The sequence below is a fragment of the Filicampus tigris genome, chromosome 14 (assembly GCF_054856515.1).
Source record: "Filicampus tigris isolate MCC_2025a chromosome 14, RoL_Ftig_1.0, whole genome shotgun sequence".
Taxonomy (NCBI): Eukaryota; Metazoa; Chordata; class Actinopteri; order Syngnathiformes; family Syngnathidae; genus Filicampus; species Filicampus tigris.
In genome coordinates, this window is record NC_141230.1 from 15,405,069 (window position 1) to 15,426,448 (window position 21,380).

The window sequence follows — 21,380 nt, forward strand, 5'->3', positions numbered from 1 at the left end:
TGATTATATTTATATGACGTAATCAGGTCATTTAAATGTACACAGACACATCGACAAAAACAAAACAAAAATTACGACATCACACATAATTTAAAAGCATGTTTATTTTGTTGAGGTGACAGAACTTTTCATCAAAAGAATAACTGCATTGTGGTTTACGGCCAATGGCCATACATTTTTGTATGTTTGTGCGATTGCCAAGCAATGTGAAAGAAAACAGTATTAAAGAACACCACAGCGCCTCTTTTAAGTGTGGCAGAATTACAGATATATGAACGTATTTTAACATAGAATAACTGAAATGATCTGGCATCAAGTGTGAAATTCAGAACAAAAACACATGGCCCATGTTTTTGCTACACTATGGAATGTGTAATTAATAATTATAGTGAATAGAAGATACTTGCTTTTTAGGGCAAAATACAGTTCAGGTTAAACAATATTGGATAAGCAGATTGGACAGTCGGCTTTGTTTTCGAGACTGGAGGAAGTTGGGGTAAGAGGATAATTTTGCCTGGATTACAAACAGCGGCGACACATATTTTCTACCTCACGAAAATGCCACCATTCATCAAGTTGTACTGTAACATAAGAGTTGCTCTGAAATACAGCTGGCCACAATGAAGCCTTTTTTTCCGGTCCAAAATTTGAACCAAACTTATGATTTAATGTCAGGCATGCATTGATTGTATACTAGACAGTACAGATGAACCAAATGGAGCAGAAACACACTTTAAATAGACAACTGCACCAGTAAATTCTCCATTCAATGCATAGCACATAAGAACAATCCAACAAACTTGAAATGATAGTCAATTGTGTCTATTACAGACACACGAAGGCCACTGAAGCAACTACTTGATATATATTAGCGAAAATACACATTTACAATACATAAAATAATGATAATAACAAAAAGTAAATATCTCATACATAAGCAAAACATTTTCTTCATTTTACTTTGGGCTTGCTCTTTAATATGCCAGAGCATCAGTAACGCAGTCAATCCATTGCAATGTGTTTGAGTTAAATAGCAGTGTAAAAAAGCAAGTTGAGTGAAAGGTTCTTTTGAGCCGCAAATGACACAGACAGCACACCTGCTGACAGAGTTTGGCCCATTACATGACACTCAAAGCCCTGCAGTTCTACATGAAAAGACTCATTGTAGACATGTCGGGTATTTACGTTAACGTCGTGTTTACTTCCGCGCGACAGTTTCCGACAGCTTCTTCAGTCTCTTCTTCAGCTCCAGTGGAAATTTCTCATAGCACTTCTTGCACACCGGCTTCATATCAAACTCCACAAACTTGTTCCTGTGAGGGAAACAAAACAATGGCAATTACTTTTGTTACTTATAATATAACATACTGTACGTATAGGCAGATTTGATTGATGGTAGTTTTTTTTGTACTACATACAGTGGTTAAAAAAGTCTACACACCCCTGCTGAAATGCCTTTTTTTTTTGTGATATACTGTACAAAAACCTGGACCAAGATTGATTGAAATTAACTTTTTCTCGCCCCACCATGAATGTGACCTATAACCTGTACAACTCAATTGGAAAAAAAAAATCATTTCCAGAGGGAAAGTAAAAAATAAACAACTGAGATAATGTGGTTGTAAATACACACACCCTCTTTTGACAGGATATGTGTGTGTTCAGAATTAACCAAATACATTCAAATTCAGGCCCTTCAAATTCCCTCAGGATGCAGGAACTTATAAAAAAAAGTTAAAAATGTGAAAGAGGCCATCGAAACAGGAAAGCTCTTTCACACGTCTGTAAGAATAACTGGCTTACACGTGTGCAAACTGGCTCTTTTCGGTGTCAAATGCCTTTAATTCGATTAACTCTGGGGTTCCTCCCACACAGAGCAGATAATCGCTGGCTGGACAAGGCACGTGTCAAACCGCGCGGCACTCCTCTAGCATTTCCACAGCGTACGCAAAAAAAGCTGCCGGAAGTGATTAAAGCTTTACCCTCTGGACTCAGACAAAACAAGAGCCCCCATTAAACAAAGCTGTCCCTTCTTCAGCATGTGACTGATCCGACTTCCCTGTATGCATAGCATAGACGTTTTCCAAGAACCTAAATCTCTATTTGCGTTTGTGGCATTGAAATGGTCAAATGTTGAAACACGTCAGAGTAAGGAAATTACTTTATCTGTGCCTCTGGGCATGCATAATTGCACATCACTGCAACTCCAGAAGTATGTCAAAAGCGTTTGAGCATTTATCCTTGACATCCATGTAAAGGTCCATGAAGTAGTTTTTTTGTCCTTACTAGGAATACAATTATGTAGTAGAATGACAACGGTGGACAAGTAGAATGAATGCGTCTTACTATTTTGTGTCTACTATTGCCTTCCACTACAATCTCTGCACACTAGAAGTACAAACTTTGGCATACTAGTAGATAACTGTGCACTAATTGACATCTGTGAGCCACTAGTAGTACAAGTCAAGTACCGGATTCTAACTAGTATAATTTTATAAAGTCAGTTTTATAAAGTAATGTAGTTGCCCTAATAGTATGCCAAAGTTGCCCTACTAGTGAAGACAAAGATCATACTAGTACATGGACATTAAGATGGATATTAAGGATATAGAATACATTCTCAAAAGGCTTTGCATAAAGCCGTCCGAGCCTTTATTTGCAGTGTACTAGTTTTCATTTATAATTCAGCGCTCTAGCGGATATTGAATAAATGCTCAAACCGTGAGCGAGCTGTATGAGAGCATTCATTCTATATCTAAGTAGTGCACTGAATTGTCTTACTAGTGAGGATAAATTGCACACTAGTACATGGGCATTAATGGATATCAGTGATACTGAACAAATGCTCTAAAGTTTTTTTTCTTTTTTGAGCAGGTAAGAGAGGTGAGTGGCATGACCGGCATAAAAGCAACTAAACATAAAAGACAGAAGGAGGGAAGAGAACTGACCAAGAGAAGAACAGCTGAAGTGTGGAGAAGGAAATGAGAGAGGATCACAGACACATGGGTATCAATGGTTTCTTCTTTTTCTCTTTTGAGTCGCGTTCCCGTTTCGACAACTGGCGTTTCATGTCGTCTGGCAGACGTTCATAGCAGTGCTTACACACCGGCTTCAGATCCACTTCCACAAATTTATCCCTGACAGCACGGGCGAGGAGGTTCCCAAAAGACGGGCAGAACAGGAAGACAGGAGCGGCATGGAGGAAGAGAGAGAAGAAGGAAAAGAAACAGAGGTACAATAATCCTGGATAAAAGAATTAAAAAATAGGAGTAAGGTGGTGTGAAAAGCCCACACAAAGGTAAGAAAAAGGAAAAAAGGCTCACTGTAAATAGTAACAAGTAAACAAGTTGTGGCAGTACACATGTTATTGTTTGTTACTTACTTGAGGGTGAGCTTGGTGTTGCAAGTGGAGCAAGCAAAACAGTTGACGCACCAAGCCTTGTTGAGGGCTGACACCACTGAAAACACGAGAGAAGCACCGTGAAACAATGATCGCATCAAGAAGCAACTTTCTGCACTTACACCCACACCAACGTACACACATTTTAAACCCAAAAAGTTATCTCACCGTCTCCTTCTATAACGCGATTGCAGTGGTAGCAAACATCTCCAAACAGCTAGAAGTGGCAGAAAGGAAGGAAAACAATGTTAGCAATACTGCAGCAACACGTCTTCATAAAAATAATGACAAAACATAGTTAGGCAGCTGGGCACGGGCCTGTTTTACAAAACACACAGCATTCGTATCCCATGCCGCCTTAACCTTCGGCTTTAAAGATGTGTTTTGGTAAAGACTTCGACTGCGCAATGCTACCTTGACCTACAGGTGCCCCTATGTACGGGTTTTCGCGTTTGACCGATTTTTTGCCTCATGCCGCTAGCCAAAATTTGAATTAAGAGTGTGCTTTAGATACTCTCCCGCTTGAGTAAAGTGAAAAAAAGGTAGCGATTGTCATCAATGCACATTCAGCCGTTTATCGAACGGTATACAGCAATTATATCATAGTTAATAAAAACTAACAAAATAACAGAAACTGACAAAAAATTCTTTTAAAAAAAAACAAACTAACTGAAACTACATCTTACATTAGTTAAACTAACTGCAAAGTTGTTCAATTAATATACATGAACTTTCAGGGTTCATTTTAAACGTTTTATTTTGGTATTGCTGGGCATCTGGACATCCGTACAGAAGTAGGAAAATCAAATAGTCATTTGAGAGTTGTAGTTTACTTCACTTTATGCATCTCTCCTGTGAAGGGCGATTTGATACACGGGCCGCGATAAAACTCAAGGATGGTACTTTTTAAAGTGGAGCAATTAGGTTTGATTCGATGCACTTACATCTTTTAGATCTAAACCAAATTTGCGATTCAAATCAGTTTCCTTTTACCCTCCCCCCCCAAAAAAAATAAAAGTAGAAAACCCACAAGTAGCATATTACACAGATAAATCAAAGGTAATTACAGCCACCTAGTGGCACTACCTGTTTTTTTGCCTAAGAGGAAAAAGTAGGAGTCTGCTGTTTGCTTTTTGAAGTGGACAGAGTGCGCACGGCCATTAATCACTGAACGTCTCCTACAAAGGAGGTAGGCCAATATTTAAACCAAGGCAAACACATGTCAAATCTTCACTACATGTGGCCGCCTAATAAACTGCCGTGACAGTTTGCGTTCCATCACATTATATTACCTGGTTGTAGTGTGTTTCACAGTAGGCCAGGCCCTTGCGTTCGTAGTGTCGGTGTCCCAGGAAGGGTTTCTCACACTTAGCACACACAAAATGCTGCAAACATGGCCAAGGGCAAGCACACGCGGTTAGCTCTGCAACAAAAGTCAGCTCAAGACTTCATTTCACCACAATTCAGATCAGTCCACCTGTCCTGGTGTTGTTTCACAATAGTAAGTCGAAATAGAGAATGGTTGGATGGATGTTGGGAGTTAATGGAGGGGCTCCATAGCTAACACCATGTCATGTGTTTGCTGATGAGGACAGCGTGGCTGAGTAGCAGACAAAAAGCAGGGTAAAGCCGACAAAGCGTTTTAAGAGCAAATGGAAAAGTGATCATTTCCATTTGTTATACATAAAACACCTAATAATGTATTCATTATCAACTATATTAGCGCAGCCCTTTTACAGAGGCCAGGCAAAGCTCCTCGCTGCAGCAGAAACATCAGGCCGAGTGTTAGAACCCTCACCATGTCAAAGTGTGTCTCGCAATAAGCTCGACCATCCCGCTCATAAAACGGATGGCCCTGAAAAGGGCGCTCGCACAAAGTGCAGACGTGGTGCTAAGTGTGGAAGAGGGAAGACAGCAAAATGGCCAGAAAGAGTTAAAAGAGGATGACTGTTATGTAGAGGGGAAAAACAGAGCAGACATTGGCGATAAAGGAGCGATGATCCGATCAAATGAGATAAAGTGCACCTAACTGAGGAAATAACACAAAATCAATTCAATTTATCTTAAAAAAAAACATTCGCTGTAGACTGTAGACTGCGTTTACATGATTTAGAATCATTGAATATGACTGGAGAACAACGTTACGTTGCTACTTAACTCCGAATATACAGGGTGTCAAAAAAAAAAATGGCATCATTTCATAGTCTAATAACATTGCCAATTCTCACTTAAAATTCTCAATTTAACGACATGAAAAAAGGAACCAAGTTAACGAAGTTTGCAGGGTGAAAGCAGAAAATCACAAAACAAAATTACAATAAATCAACATGCGTTTGAATATGTTGATGAAATGATGAGAAATAAATAATTTATTTATCAACCTGAAGCCTTCTTCAGTTGCTTTGCCTCGGACATGCAGTTACTGCATATTTCAAATAATGTCGTTTTTTTTTGTTGTTGTTTTTTTCGGTGGCACCCTGTATTACAAATGAATATGTTTTTGAAAGAGGTCCGACCTCCACATGCCACTGCTTGCCCATTGCATTGACCACTCGGCCCTCAATGGGTCTCCTGCAGGCCCCGCAGATGGGGACGCCCATTTTGTCATGGCAGGGCAAACAGTAAAGCTCCCCCTTCAGCTCCCTGGCATCAGCGGTCAGTTCCTTTCTGCAGACAAGGAGGAAAAAGTTTACTGAATGAGCAAGTCAAGCATTCATTTTTATTTGCACTTTATGCAAAGATGAACAGGATTCAAAACAGCAGTTAGTTAAAACAGACAAATGAGATCAACAAAATATTAGTATTATTAGCTTTTTAAAGGCATATTTTATGATGAAGCTGTTGCACTGTGTTACTGGAGCCTTACCCACAGTTGTTACAGTTGAAGTGATCAGGGTGGTAGGGGTCATTCTTGAACAGAAGGGGCTGCTCTTCAATGATGGCGTGACACTTTTGGCAGATGTACTTGCCGAGGCCACGCGCTTTCTCTCTGTTGTGGCACGGGCGGCACAGATGCCTGATAGCGGGGAACGTTGGGACAGGTTCAACATTAATCTTCGGAAGTGCAACGTTCATTAGTACCGTATCACTATTTAAGGTAAAACCGACCTGCCGGCATTCTTAACAAATCCAACATCGGCAAGCACGGCCTGGCAGATGTCACAGCAGAAACATTCAGGGTGCCAGCTGTTGTTCATGGCCTTGATGACGCGGCCAATGATGAACTCCCCTGAGACAGGAGCACACCACTATGATGAGTTTGTTCGAAAGAAACAGGTCTCTTGGATGGTTACTTTTCTTTCTTTTTCTTTTTTACTTCAGGATCCAGCATCCTTTTTTTGCTCAATAGTGTTTCCTTTGAGTTCAGTTTGTAAACTTACCACACTGGTGGCAGCAGGGAGCAAAGAGCATCTGGAAGTCATGTTCACAGTATTTCCTATCTTCAAACTGTAAACACATTTTAAGGTTACTTACAGCTATCACATAGTGTAAGAAGTATACCATTCATTGAAAAAAAAAAGTATCCAAAAAGACCTTCAGTTTCCTATTGCAGAGGTCACCAACCTATTTTAAACTGACAGCTACTTCATGGGACCTGATAAATGCAAAAGTATACCGGTTTGGAAAACACTTCAGAAATAACACATTTGCTCAAATTACCTTTACATTATACGTCATTACTCCCAAAAATTGATGATCATGCAGTTTTTTTTTTTTTAAACAATGATTTAACAAGGTAGGAAACGCATGTTAATAAGCAACACTTTACTTATATAAATATCTGCAAGTGTTTCCATTTGAAATTATCACATCAACAGCATTCTTGGGAAATCACTATGTATCATCGCTGGTGAAGTACTTTTTCGAACAGACCTGGAGGCTACATGGTGTCCAAAAATACCATAAGTGGTTTTCACTTTATTCACAGTAGGAGGAATAATAGGATGGGCTAATAGTTTAGCTTCAACACTCTTACAGACCAGATAAAAATAAAATAAAACAAGACCCATTTACTGTCAGTAGAAAACTCAATACTGCACTAAGGATATACTTGCATCAATATCCTTCAGTTATATTTGGATTTGGGTGAATGTAACATTATAGCTTCAACTGGCAGATACTGCTCATGCGGAAGCTACAGCATGTTTTTAGAATGACATTTTATTGACCAAGAGGAGCATGAAGTTAATTGAAGTTTATCAAGGACAACATCATACACTTGTTTAAATGATACATGATGAACCAAACAGCAGCTTTACCTCATAGAAGAGTCCCTCTGGGAACTGCTGGAAACACTGGGCACACACAAAGCACTGTTCATGGTAAAGTTCTCCGTTGCTGTTCACTATCTTCTCTGCCGGGGCAAAGCCACTTTTGCAGCGCTCGCACATGGCGTTGGCCAGGGCGTTGGCCATGTTGCTAAAAGATTCAACAAAATTGGGATCATTAGTGCCAGGGAGTAAAGTGATAGCGGTGACCGGAACAGGTAATTATGCACTTGGTAGAAAGCATTGTGTAATTTCATGACAGAAAAGTAGTGCACCGAAGCCCACTCATAAGTCTTTATGGGATTTGTGAAAAAATATGTCAGATAAATCAGAGAAAAGATGAGAACTTGTTATAATGTTGTGAAAAAGAAAATCAATCAGGCACTGAAGAGAACCAAAGCTAACTAGACAAATAATTAACCGCAATGAAAACATGACCTCGTTGACAGGAGTCATAACATTTTATCACTGGAATATGAAAACTAGGTGAGGCCTACTCATTGCTGTCACATTTTGGGTGGAGCAGATTTGATTGGGATGAGAAAACCTAAGTGAGAAAACCTAAGTGAGAGTGAAAATTTGCTGATGTAATCTATATTATTGTTCTTTTGTAGTAATACATACAGTATATTAACACATACCACAAATTGATTAGTTGATTTGTGTTTTTAAGTAATGAAGGAAAATCACCTGGGAAATGTTGGATTCTTTTTTTCTTTTTAAGAGGTATTTATGGATTGTGTCCTATTAATGGCTCCTAAAAATCAAATCTCAATATGCTGTTGACAAAGTATAAAAATGAAATACGACAACCAGAAGAGAAGAAGCAATAAGCACAAATTCTCTCTATATTTGCTTTATAACCGGTAGATTCAGACCTATTGTAACATGCACCGTCAGCCCTGCCTTGCACGATTAGTGGCAGGAAGTGATGCGTGACTTTGGCATTTCCACCCTGTATTTTGCCACTGCCTCATCGGAGAATAGACTTTCTTCAGTAGACACAGTCGAATGGTCAACTTTGCTGCCAATAACTAATGTTTGAAGTAGAGGGCATCATCCTTGTTGTTCCAATTCCACAGCTGTGCACAGTCAGATGTAAGACCTCTATAATAAGCAATCAATTCAGAAATGTACAAAAATGTCATTCGGTATGTGACATGTTTCTAAAGCTTTGTTATGTAGAAGAACGTGCTCATAAGTGTAGAGCAGGGATTGGCAACTTAAATAATGGAGGGGCCCACAATTTTTCATCGGTACTCCTGGGGGGGCCCACGTAAGACCACACACTTCCCAATGAGATGTATGACAAAAATGCCATGTTAAATATGGACAAATATGTGCATATGTCTGTTTTTTTATTGAACCAATGTACATCAATGTATGTTTTTTTTTCACAAAAATCAACTCACTGAAAATTGTAATATTATTCAGGTATTATGTTTATCCTGCGTGTCAATCCAAATCCACGAAAAAATTATTAGGCCTACTCATGTAGTTTAAGTATAAGACCCCATGCAAGCGCAATTAAGCCACTTATTATCAACTTCGCCACATGCAGCCGGAGGGCCACCAGTTGCCCATCCCTAGCGTTGAGGGTCTTTATGGCACAATAAAAACCCGTTTTATAACTCTGGGTGTCAATTTTAACCAGCATTTTTCCAAAGGCAACCTCAAAACTAGAATGACTCTCAGTAGAGTGCGATAAGGCTGAACAATCTTAAAATGACTCATCCACTTCATTTAATAAGAAAAAAAACACCCATCTCCCATTTGTCTGATGTTATGAAGATTAACCGTTGTCAATGACCTAGTTTACTTGGACTATGACGTAAATGGTCAGTCAGTTTTTTGTTTGAATCTGTATAGACAAATTTGGGGCATGAAACCCCAAATCAGTCGGAAAAAGCGGCTTGGAACTGACCAGTCCAGGTTCTACACCGCCCCCATCTAAAGTCTTCAGGCTTAAACAACAAGATTTTAGAATATTTCAGTGCCTTTCCAAAAGTATTAGTTTCGGTTTCAACAACATTTTCTCTCAATGTATCATATGCAGTTACCATAAATTTGATAACGATCAAATCAAAATGTATGGTAGGTTTTCTGCCAAATCCCAAAGAGAAAACCATAAAGATGAAACCTTTTGCTCTAACAGATCAGCTGATGACTACATGTCCTCAGTCAGTAAATATAGCATTTATATTTAGCCTTCATGTCATTCATGGACACATACTCAGGATACCAGCTGGCATTTTCTATTTTGCATAATCACTCCTCCCCTTGGCACAAAAATAGATTACTCTCTGTGTTAGTTCATGCAGAATTTGGCACTATGACTGCACAAATAACCTAAAAAAAAAAAAAATACAACCAGTCGGTAAATCCCAGTTTCTGTATAATATCAAAATTCTTCACATTCTGTAAAACCTCAAGGTCGCATCACCGTATCAGATTATGTGAAGATAGAATGTCCTAACGTATCCACCTCCATCGAGCCATACATTGTTTCAGCACTGTTATCATGGTCAGCAGCATGTCAGTCAACAAAATGTAATATTTGCTACTCATGATTACAAATTCAGAGTAGGAAATCACTTTGACGATAACATTATCAAAGATGCAATCAACCAATATCTTCCACTATACGTTATGAATTCCTATATCAAAGCTTGATTCGGTATTAGGAACCGCATACTATTGCGCAACAATAACATCTATAACACGCTGTACCTTATCTTTCAATGATGAAGAGGTAAACTCCACTATAGCCAATGTTTCTATTGGAAAACTGCCATTAACTGTAATGTCAACAAGTAATCCTTTTTGTACTTACAAGCGTGCATAAAAATCACAAAACTCCTTATAGACTTTGACATCGCTCTTCCGCCTCTGGGACTTGGACACCAGGACTTCTGCTTCTCCTCCATCCCCATCCCGAAACCTTTGGTGGTAACCGTTCATCTCCCCATGTGGATTATAGTCCAAGACCTCCACATCCTCAGGTATGGAGGGCGGTAAAGCACGGCCGTTCATCTCTTTGAGACTTTGAGGTTTCAAAGTTCCCAGCTACTCCAATCCAGCGATCAATTGGGGCAGTAATCCGAAAAGCAAGTGGGAGACTGACCCACTCATCAGACTGTGATGGGTGTAGTCTCTCCCTCTGCTGCATGTAAGTACACACACCCACTCACTCCGTCTTTCCCACATCAACACGCGCTCTTTTTTCAGGTCGGACACACACACACGCGCACGCACACACACAAAGAGTCTCCTGACTGTCGAACTTGCTGTCTATTCTTGGACCGACTACTGAAATAAAGAGCCAACCCTGACGCCTGCCTGCTGAGCGGTCGAACATTCATGCACACCTATGCACACGTGCACTAACACACAAACTTGCAATTACCAAATAGGGTTGCAACTATCAAACATTCTACTTATGTATTATACTTATTTTCCATCAATCGGATAAAAATTGATTTTGCATTATTAAACGCAGTAACATGCATGTGCGGACAGTAGGGATGTCACAATATCGGCAATATCGTGATATCGCGATATTAAAATCGCCACAATATATCATTGTTATCATATCACGATAATAACAGTTAAAAGCCCAAGTTGTTTTCCATTTGTGCAGTTCCAGTACCCTTTGATGGTTAGTTTATCAGTGCAGTTTAATTTGATGCCACCTATGTTTAAGACCCACGCTAATATCCAGTAGGAGCCCATGACTGGCCAAGCCTATTTCTTTGTGAATGCTGTTCTTATGTAGAAAAACGGACTATTTCCTTTTTTTTTCTTTCTTTTTTAAACAATATCGGGAGCTTTTATACAGCATCGTGGGCTTTTTATATATCGCCAACCTCCCCACAATATCGTGATATTTATCTTATCATGAGTTTCATATCGTGATATTATCGTATCGTGACATTTGGATATTGTGACATCCCTAGAGGACAGGGAGTATTTTTGTCCACTTTGGGTCACCATCCTCACTTTCTACTTTCGCATCTCTGACTTTAAATGTATATGGCTTTAAAAGGAAGGGCCTGGCCTGGTGAGTGACGTGGGCGTCAGCGAATGAAAGTGTAGAGATGGTTCACTGTTGCATGTTGAGTGACTCAGCATGAGTTGTGGCCATCGGCAGCTAGTGAATGAATGTGCCTATATCTATATGTTTATTTTCTCATGCTAAATGAAAGCTATGGCTAACCATGACAACTTGTGGGGGCATAACAATACATTATAACAATTGAAAAATAACAGAAAAATCACCCCTGTGTAGCTTTGATACAGTGGCTTCGCTTTGACATTTTATTTGTACCTTTATATAGCCTAAAGCTGCTTGTGAATCCCAAACATCTTCAGATTTAGGCAAAGGGTACACACACTAAAGTTGTGTGTGGGGGCGTGTGTGCGTGTGTGCGTCAGCATGATCTAATGACACTTCAATAAAAAGATGCATTTAACTCATTCACTGGCAGACATTTTCAGACCCACCTTTACCCTAAGGTTTGAAGAAATTGGAAAAAAATATCTAAATAAATTCCAGGGATTGAATGGCTGGACTGTGAAAAGACAAATAAATATGTCAATGGCAGCGAATGAGTTATGGAGAATATTGCACTCATATTTATTTTTAAGCGTCTATTCCAATTCCACTGTACAATTCCTACAAACTGAAGTTCAACAAATTCATTTAATTTTGTACAAAATCCATAAAGATATGTGTATATTTTATGGATGCAAGCAGCATACCATACTAGCTGTATGTGCATTTTTGTTGTTTTTAAACTGTGGCTCGTCGTCCTCCAGTCTTTAACATGACTCCATCTTTCTACAAATAGACACCCAGTGAAACCTCATATCCAAAATAGGCGCTGGCAGCTGCTTTTGTGCATTGGTGTGTGAGTGGGGGGGGGGCGCACTGTATACACATAATATATGGTTTCACAGCTGTATTTGTTTCCACTAGCCAGACTCAATGCCATCTATTCAGAGGAGTGCTTTGACACTCGTGTAACATGAATGAATTGTAAACCCTGTACAGTATAGTAAACTACTTCAGCATCAAAGGATTGTGCACGTATGGGCTGTAATAATGACTCAAGTAGGGAAAGAGTATATCTGGCAAAACACAAACTTATCAAAGTGCCTTCCCAAGACAGAATAATGAATGCAGAAAAGTCACCTTTCCCAGTTTGGGCGACGGAAGATGGGAAAATGTAATCAGCGAGAGGAGGAAACACACACAACCCTCCCTCCTGATTACAGCCACTGGCACAATGATGCAAAGTGTACCACACTCTTACAAGGAAAATTAGTATTGTAAGAGCCTGCAGTCACAAAGTTTCCAAACTGTGTCTCCACAGTACAAACTATAAAATGTAAAGTCTTAAAATGCCGATCTTTAAGTATCCATCGAACCATCGGTCAGTCTATTACAGCTGAATTTGTGTTATGTGCAGTTATGTCTGAAGTTGCCTGTCAACAGGATTAGGCAGCTGGGACAAGGGAAATAATGACAAGCCAGTTTTCCATTTATTAATTCTAAAAATAATGTTCACAATATCTCTAGAATAGCCACACCTCAACCTAGTCAAGTTCTGTGACTGACTGGTACTATTTTTATATTATATTTATTTTCTCAAAGAGCTGTTTTCTTCATACTGCCCCATAGTAAGCTGATGATACAATAGTTGTGCTAATTGTAATAAAAATAAAAATGCATCTGATTGAGTAGCGTAACCAAGTTCTCCTCTGCTGGTAGTACCTTACCTACCTTGCCCAGACGGTCTAGCTGAGCCGTACAACAACAAAAGGAGCCCAACAGGCTGATAAGAGCACAGGCAAGGCATTATCAGCGTACCCTTTATAATGTGTTAGGTGGCAAGAGACTACTGAACTGATAAGCCACCCCATGATTGTCACCAGATGTGTACTTGTCGTAGGAGGGAAAGTCTGGGGACAAGAATTTTGGTTATGTTGTGGTTTATATAACTGGATAACTATAATGTACTTTATTTTGAAGTCAGCCAATCCTCCACCAAGTGTCAGCAGTTGGTCCAAAATGCTGCTGCTCGCCTCCTAACTGGCGCTCAGAGGAGTGAGGACATAACTACAACTCTGCCTTCCCTTCACTGGCTCCCTGTACATTTTAGAGTTTGTTTTCTCTATACTAAATAAAGTTGAGTTAAGGTTGGTCTAAGACACGGTGGAGGTGCAGCTTCAAAAGGGGAAGTCAACTCAGAATTGTTGTTAAGAATATGTTCTATGCGGCCCCACCAGTCTAAACACAGTATTCTGGGTAATGTAGTGTTTGTGCAATATATATACATATATATATATATATATATATATATATATATACATATATATATATATATATATATATATATATATATATATATATATACATATATATATATATATATATATATATATATATATACATATATATATATATATATATATATATATATATATATATATATACATATATATATATATATATATATATATATATATACATATATATATATATATATATATATATATATATATATATATATATATATATATATATATATATATATATATATATATATATATATTTTCCATAACCATAACATTACAACAAATCCTAATCTTGCAATCAATATTTTGTAAAAGGGAACTATTTTGAAATAACTCTTGAACTACTGCCATGCAAGCAGACACAGGCTGAAAAATGTACCGCGCGCCTTGCTAACATAAACATGTACAGTGTCAACAGAAACCATGGCAACAAAGACTGGAGGGGAGCTTGGGAAGAGCACAAGTGGATGCACACGCCCACCCAAACAAACACACACACATTCAAGTCACGGCGCCCATTTTGACCTGCACTCTCTCAAGTCCCACTTGAGTCCCCACGGCAACAAAGAACACAAATAGGGTGGTATAATCTTTTAGTAGCTCAAAGTAAATCAGCAATACAGAGGTATCAAATACAAGTGCTCATTGATTTTTGTTACAGTACTACCTTCGCCTTTCTGATGTCCTCACTCCTATCATGACAAGAAATGACACCAAGTTTAGGTTAATTCATAGCTTTGGGGTCTTTCCTTTGCACAACTATATCACCGACTTAATAATGAGATCCAGTGTAAGCGCTGTAGTAATAAAATAATCCTCAGTATTATTTGACAGTCACAGACAGGTATTATTTAATAACATGATTGTGGTCGAAGCTTGTTGCAGTGCGTCAAAGCTATTAGATACCATTAGATGGTGCGAGTATTGCATTTTGTACAACGGGCACAAATCAAAGTTTGTTTAACTTGACCGGGGACACCTCTCAAGACAGAGCCCCCACTTTGTGTCTACATTCTTCACATTGCAACATTCCTGCAACCACTCGAGGAGGGGAAGGACTTGTGTTGATGTATGGTCAATTGGTCACACCGCAATTCCACATGCTGCGCACGTACTACTCATCTCTTAAAGGAATGAAATGCACTACTTTGCAAAGGTCTTGCCTAATCAATGTATGTCAATAGTTTTTCTCTGAAAGACAACAAAAACAAATCCCAGTCCGACACAAAATGTAAGTAAAGTCCAAAGGCTCGGATAATTTCATATTGATCGGGACAAAGGACCACTAAACCCTTTACGAAATCCCCTCAAAAATTGGGGCAGTGTGAATGGAAAAATGAATCCCCTATTGTCCAAGGCAATCACCATCGAGATTAATCTGTTAATTCTCGTGACACGGCAAAGTAACCTCATGAAGTGTTCAAAGAAGAGAAACTATGAGATTGTGAGAACATGACGAGATTGGACAGTCAAACATAATCACTGCTGCGTAGCCCTTCCGTCATTCTTATGCGTCTCTGATTGCACAACAATGGTTACCAACCTACAACTACAACACAGAACTCATTTCCTAAAAATGATTCATGCATGAGGAGACTAACTGTAACCGTAGCCTGATAGCAAGTAAAAACGCTTCACAAAAAGCTCGACGCACCTGAACCCATCCCCGAGCACGCCGTAGCTGTCTGGTCTCTCTTGTCTTCGCCTGTACAAGCCCGAATTTGACAACGCCTTGAGTCTCAAGGAGTTCATCTCCCCGCCGACCTCCGTCGTTCCTTTCCTCGCCAGCGCGCGACCCACAGGGCCAGAAATGTGCCGGAGAAAATGTGTGTTCAGGGTTGCTCCAAATAAAAAGATTAGGCTCGTGTGGCTCTAGCTCCTTATCGGACTGACACACCTCCAGGGCACACGGGCTCGAGGAAGGACGTGCCGAGGTGTGGTCACACCGTTTGCACACCTATCAAGTGCCTCTTTGACTGCCTTCTGCAGGTAGAAGGGAAGTGTCTGAGTGGAGAAGAGAAGGAGGAGAAAGGCATTTTGGCCTTCGCCTACATTGTCTGTTTGCCGCCTACTACTCACGAGCTCACTCTTGGGAAAATAAGACTCCAAGGATGCCAGCGGAGTAACACAATAGTGACAAACAGATACTTTACAGCATTCTATTGAAAGGTTTGTCATAAATCTAACCTTGGACAAAGTTTGCTTGGTAATTAAAATCGCATTTGTTTTAAAAGTAAGTGTTTTGACGCCTATGACGTACTAAGGACATTATTGCTGCCTGGAGGAGTTATGAACAAGCAATAAATTGATTATCATTACGCCCACTTGCACATTAAAAAATGTCTTGGTATGATGGATCATTAGGAATCACAGAGGGGTAAGTGATACAAGGATTAATTTGAGGTATCAAATCATTACAAAGGACATCAAGCATTCATCAAATAGGAGGCATAAAACTGCCATTTGTATCCAAACGTTGCTTTTTGTAAAGTTCAGTTAAAATTGAAACAAGTCCTGCCTTATCGCAGGACTTAATGACAAATTTAGATAGTTGGATAAAGACAAACCAAGAGCCAAGAGGTAGAACTAATTCAGAACTATGTTCACCAACGTTATTGAGCCAAGGCACCCATTTACATTTGAAACATCTCACGGCAGTTAATTACATTTCATGACCTTCACCTTCAGTCAGAGGATCACTGTTAGATGATCTACGAGCCACCAGGAATAAAGAAGATTAAAATAATACATTCCAGGACACGTGACAAACGGAATTACTTTTTCAGTCCACTAGATGGAGCTGACGAATCATTTGAAAATAAGCAGGGGGCGTGAAGGACTCGGTCGAACCCAAAACAAACACGGCAACACAGGAAGGAGAACATAAATCCCCCACAAATGCTTATATTGAGCAACAGCTTGCAAAGAAACGTTTAGGGCAAATCAAAATGCTGCCTCACAAATAGACTTGCAGTTTTTTGTTCCCCATTTGAATGTATTATCATCATGATCAAAATTGAACTTGTTTTTTTCTCAGCAGTCACAATAAGCTATTGAAAGACGAGAATGCCAACCATTGAATAATTCATGACAGTTTTGACTGTGAACTAGAAACTTTCTCTAAAGAAGGCGATAGGACAATTGAAAAAAAAAAAGAAGACAATGTGATGTTATGAAAACAAATAACAACAACAACAAAAAACATCAAATAATGGGGGAAAAAACTGATGTAAAGAGTTGCGGTTGAAAATTAAATACAATATAGCCATTATGATTCCATACCACAGGAGTATTCATTTTTCAAGTATTCAACAAGAAACAATCCTTCATTTATCTCAGCTGTTGGCACAGCTGTTGTCTCAACTTGTTGGAACATTTGAACAGCCACACAAAGCTACACATTGTCATCATTTTAACATCCTCTTCATGTCTTTTGAATTCACTGTTGATTCAGTAAATAAAGCGATGTAATTAATTACAGTATATCTGGGATTTGGATAAACAAGCTGAGTGGATCATTCCAAACAACCTCACTGCCACTGTGTGGACAACGGAGGTAACAACAGCGCTTCTGCTTGAATGCCTACTTGAAAAACAGTTTTTGTCCCAAAACGTCTTTCAAATCAGGTTGAGAGCAAAAATGCACAAAAACGATTTGTCCTTCTAAAAAATAACTCCTGCAATGCCTCACTCATATGAGGAAGTACGCAAAGTAGATCATAGACAGATTGTAAAGCTATACAGTAGAATCATATACAATTTTTAAAAATGGCACTAAGGTTACAACTGGAAGGAAGGAAGACCCTAATGAAACAAGGCGGTTAATCTAACAACATAATAACATAATAATGTACAGTATCTGCGTCTTACCAGTGTGGTATGTCAGATAGAAATGAGGATCATTTCGGTGTTGCTAAAGTTCCTTTAGCTGTCACTGCAAACACTACCGCTTCTATCTCATGGCCACATCACTTCCTGCGTGTGTGTGTGCCTGATGGGGGTGGGTGTCAATGTGTGTGTGTGTGTCCATTTGTGGTTATATGCCAGCATGTCTTTGTGAGAAAAGGGGTGAGAAAGCACAGAAGAAAGAGATGGAGAGAAGCTGCAATGAGGATGAGCAGAAGGAGGGTAATCAAGATGTTTGTTTGTGGTGTTGGGAGGTGTGAAGAGGCTACTGAAATCAGACTGAAAGTAAGCCAAGCCGTTATAGCATGCTGGCTGAAAAAAGTGGAACAAAATATGCAAAACCATGATCATGAATAGACAACCTCAGATTGACATGATGATCATCATTGTTCAAAAGTGCTGCACTTCTTGCAAATTATTTTTTGCACAATACCGTATTTTCCGGACTATAAGCCGCGCCCACTCTATTTAAAAAAAATAATAATAATGAAAAAACGATATATAAGCCTCACCTTTATATAAGCTGCTCGTATCTATGTTGAAAAATTGTATATTTACTGCATTTACATAACGATTTTGAACTGTAAATGTACATATATGTACCTGAACAGATTATTTCCTAACAGTGCCTTTTAACACAGCAACAACTTTCCTGATTACAACCGAACAGAACTAAGGGAAAATAGGGGGTCTCTAGTCCTTTTAGACCCAAAAAGTCTTAAGTGCACAGATTAGAATGCTATCATAAAACATGGGATGAACTGTAAGAGGTGCTGACAAATAAAGACAAATAAAAAAAGGATATCCTAAGAATATAAGATACATTGAATGTACATCTAACAATAACAATGTAATGGTTTATCCATTACTTCATCTCACAAAAGCAGCGCTCTTCCAAACAAGGTCACGTTCAGGCTGGAGACTGGGACGAGCTCAAGTTGTATCAACAAAGTGTAGAGTCACGGAGGCAAATGTAAAACACCCACAAGCAGAATGCTTACTTCGTACAAGTGTAGCCGGCTTTAAAAAACAGATTTATGCCAGACTGTCAGCATTGAGAGAGCAGTGCACAGAGAATCAAACAGTCCCCGGGGGCGTGGACGGACAGGAAGTGGTGCAGAAAGCACTAAGTACTGTCAGGGAGTCTGTGTGGACATTTTTGGCCACGGAGGAGGCTGATCTGCACTACATGCGGGAACATCCTTTTTACAATTGCTTATATACTATTACAACAAAGACTTTGCATTCCCTTATCAACTGAAAAAATGTCTATAATTTCACAGATATGGACATAAAGAATGTAAAAATATGTATCATGATGCAACAACAAGATAGCATTAGAGCAAGGAGATGAGTCAACTACATGGTAGCTTTGAACATTTTTTTCTTTTGTAAAAACCGCATTTTATGTTGACTAGGGTTATCTTCGTCTGATACACTTGTTTGATTATCTTAAACATTAAAGTGGGGAAACTGCAAAAAAGAAAGGATTTGAGAATACTTTTCACAGCACCTGAAAACATTGCTTCCTGATAAGTACTGATGGACTTATGAAGCACTCGTGCTAATTTTTTTTTTGTACTCCTATAGATGTCACTCTTGGCTTAAAAATGTAATACATTTCCATTACATTACTTTATCTTTACAACAAGAAAACCATCACAAGTGCTTCATGAAGTTTCATTTTCCCATCACTACTTTGACAGCTCCTTGGTGCGAAGCCTTTACGTTGAAGTGAAGGAAGGAGTTGTATTTCGTCAGATCACCATGTCTATTAGGGGAGAAAAGTGCAGGACAAGCCGCGTAGAAATTGGATGCATGTTATGTTTGAGTGAATTCGACTTTCAAAAATCGAGGGCGCATGTTTCCAGCATCAAGTCCTTGCATCAAGGGGACAGTGGCGGGCCCTAGCGAGCAAGCCGATGGAGTGACGATGGTGAGATTGTTATTACATTGACAAACTAAAAGATGCACAGTGCAAAGTTTGGTCAACACACACTTCTCACGGGTATTTAAACTACATTATCAGCGCTAAATGCAACTTTAGCCAGTTGGATGGGAGAAAAAAAATGCCGGTACTAATCCCCCCCCCCCCCCCCCCCGCTTCCCCAACGAGGGAAAAAAGCTGTCAACTTCACAACTTTTCAAGAAATTGGGAAATATGTGAACCTTTGACTCACCCGTTTGTCATTTCAGAAATAGCGAGCATCTTTTGTCTTTTTCCCGGACCGGAGTTGTTTCTGCGTTCGAGCTGACAGATGTTGAAGGTCTCGGGTGGAACGCGAGTCGTGAGCGGTGGTCTTGACTCAACGATGGTAAGAGGAGGCCTCCTCTTCGCGAGTCTGACGCCTTCAAGCTAGCCATAATTGGACACAATACTTCCGCTTTAAAAAATTTCAAAGTAAACTAATTGTGCAGTTGAATTGTTAAAAAATATATTCGCACGATATAACTATTTAAACTATTCGGCTAATTGAATGGTTTTGCCAGTCGTACAAATCATGTAATTGTATTTTTTATTAGTGTGACTCTTCATTGTCACTTGTAGTTAACTTTTATTTTGTAAAAGGGAACCATTATTGAGGTTTAGTCTGACTTTACCAAATAAAGATTTACAATCGGTAATCTCCACCGCTGTATTGCATTTTTCTGCTGAAATCGTCCCACCCTTCAAACTTTTTTCCCGATATTATATGCTCTTATATCAACACTATATTTAGGACCCAAAGTGGTCAATGTAACTGACAAAAGTCAATGCCGGGCGTTTTTTTCCCATATAAAAATGTAAGTGCGTCCAGTCCAGTAACTTTTTTTTTTTTTTAACAATAGTGTTCTTGTTTTCTTCCCCTCAGTATTTTCCAAACATGCGTACTCTTAGTTCCAACACTGATATTTTGAATTAATATGTTAAATATATTAAAAAATATATACTTTTAATTACCACACTCGCTTGCACCTCTGCAATAAAAAAAATGGTGGATGCTAATTTGGAAGATTTGGAGAATAAACACAGACATACAGGATAACAGCAAATGCATCTAATGGTAAGCAAAATCGTTGTTGCATGTCTTTCCTTCAGCAGATACAGCGATACAGAAGCCATTTGTTGTTTCCTCCAGTGGCTACATCATTATAGTAGAAGCGCCACATTTATTCCCTTAAAAGGAAATCCTCAGAGCCCCGCCTCCTGCCTATGGGAGGGAATGGATATTCTGACAGCAACAGACTGTTTTTCCTGGAAACAGAATAACTCTGCTTTAAAATCAACTGGGGAAACTTCACGTTGTTGACCTAGATATGCATACTGAAACATCTAGCCATAAATAGTCAAAGCAGTGGTCATGGCAGCTCATTATTGGCATTTTCATTCTAAATTTAAGGTTTACCATCAGGTTGTTGCATAAATGTATGTTTTTAATAAATATTATTTGTAGAGGGTTGAATGA

General features: G+C 39.1%; 1 protein-coding gene across 6 annotated transcripts; it reads right to left on the bottom strand.

The window, feature by feature from the left end:
• Positions 1–86: 86 nt before the first annotated feature.
• On the bottom strand, positions 87–20,269 carry lims2 (LIM and senescent cell antigen-like domains 2). 6 transcript variants are annotated; one of them, XM_086052068.1, is made up of 11 exons: positions 20,115–20,269; positions 7,660–7,819; positions 6,781–6,847; positions 6,509–6,629; positions 6,267–6,416; positions 5,917–6,067; positions 4,693–4,785; positions 3,569–3,617; positions 3,383–3,458; positions 2,949–3,137; positions 87–1,313 (listed from the first exon to the last, which is right to left on the bottom strand). In XM_086052068.1, exons 1-10 carry the CDS (start codon positions 20,141–20,143, stop codon positions 2,993–2,995), a joined length of 1,041 nt encoding a protein of 346 aa, XP_085908194.1. In that variant the 5' UTR covers positions 20,144–20,269; the 3' UTR covers positions 87–1,313; positions 2,949–2,992. The 6 variants fall into 6 exon arrangements, with proteins under 6 accessions (XP_085908194.1, XP_085908195.1, XP_085908192.1 ...); XM_086052069.1 differs by lacking the exon at positions 20,115–20,269 and adding an exon at positions 17,899–18,146; XM_086052066.1 differs by lacking the exon at positions 20,115–20,269 and adding an exon at positions 15,683–16,023.
• Between the last annotated feature and the right edge of the window lie 1,111 nt (positions 20,270–21,380).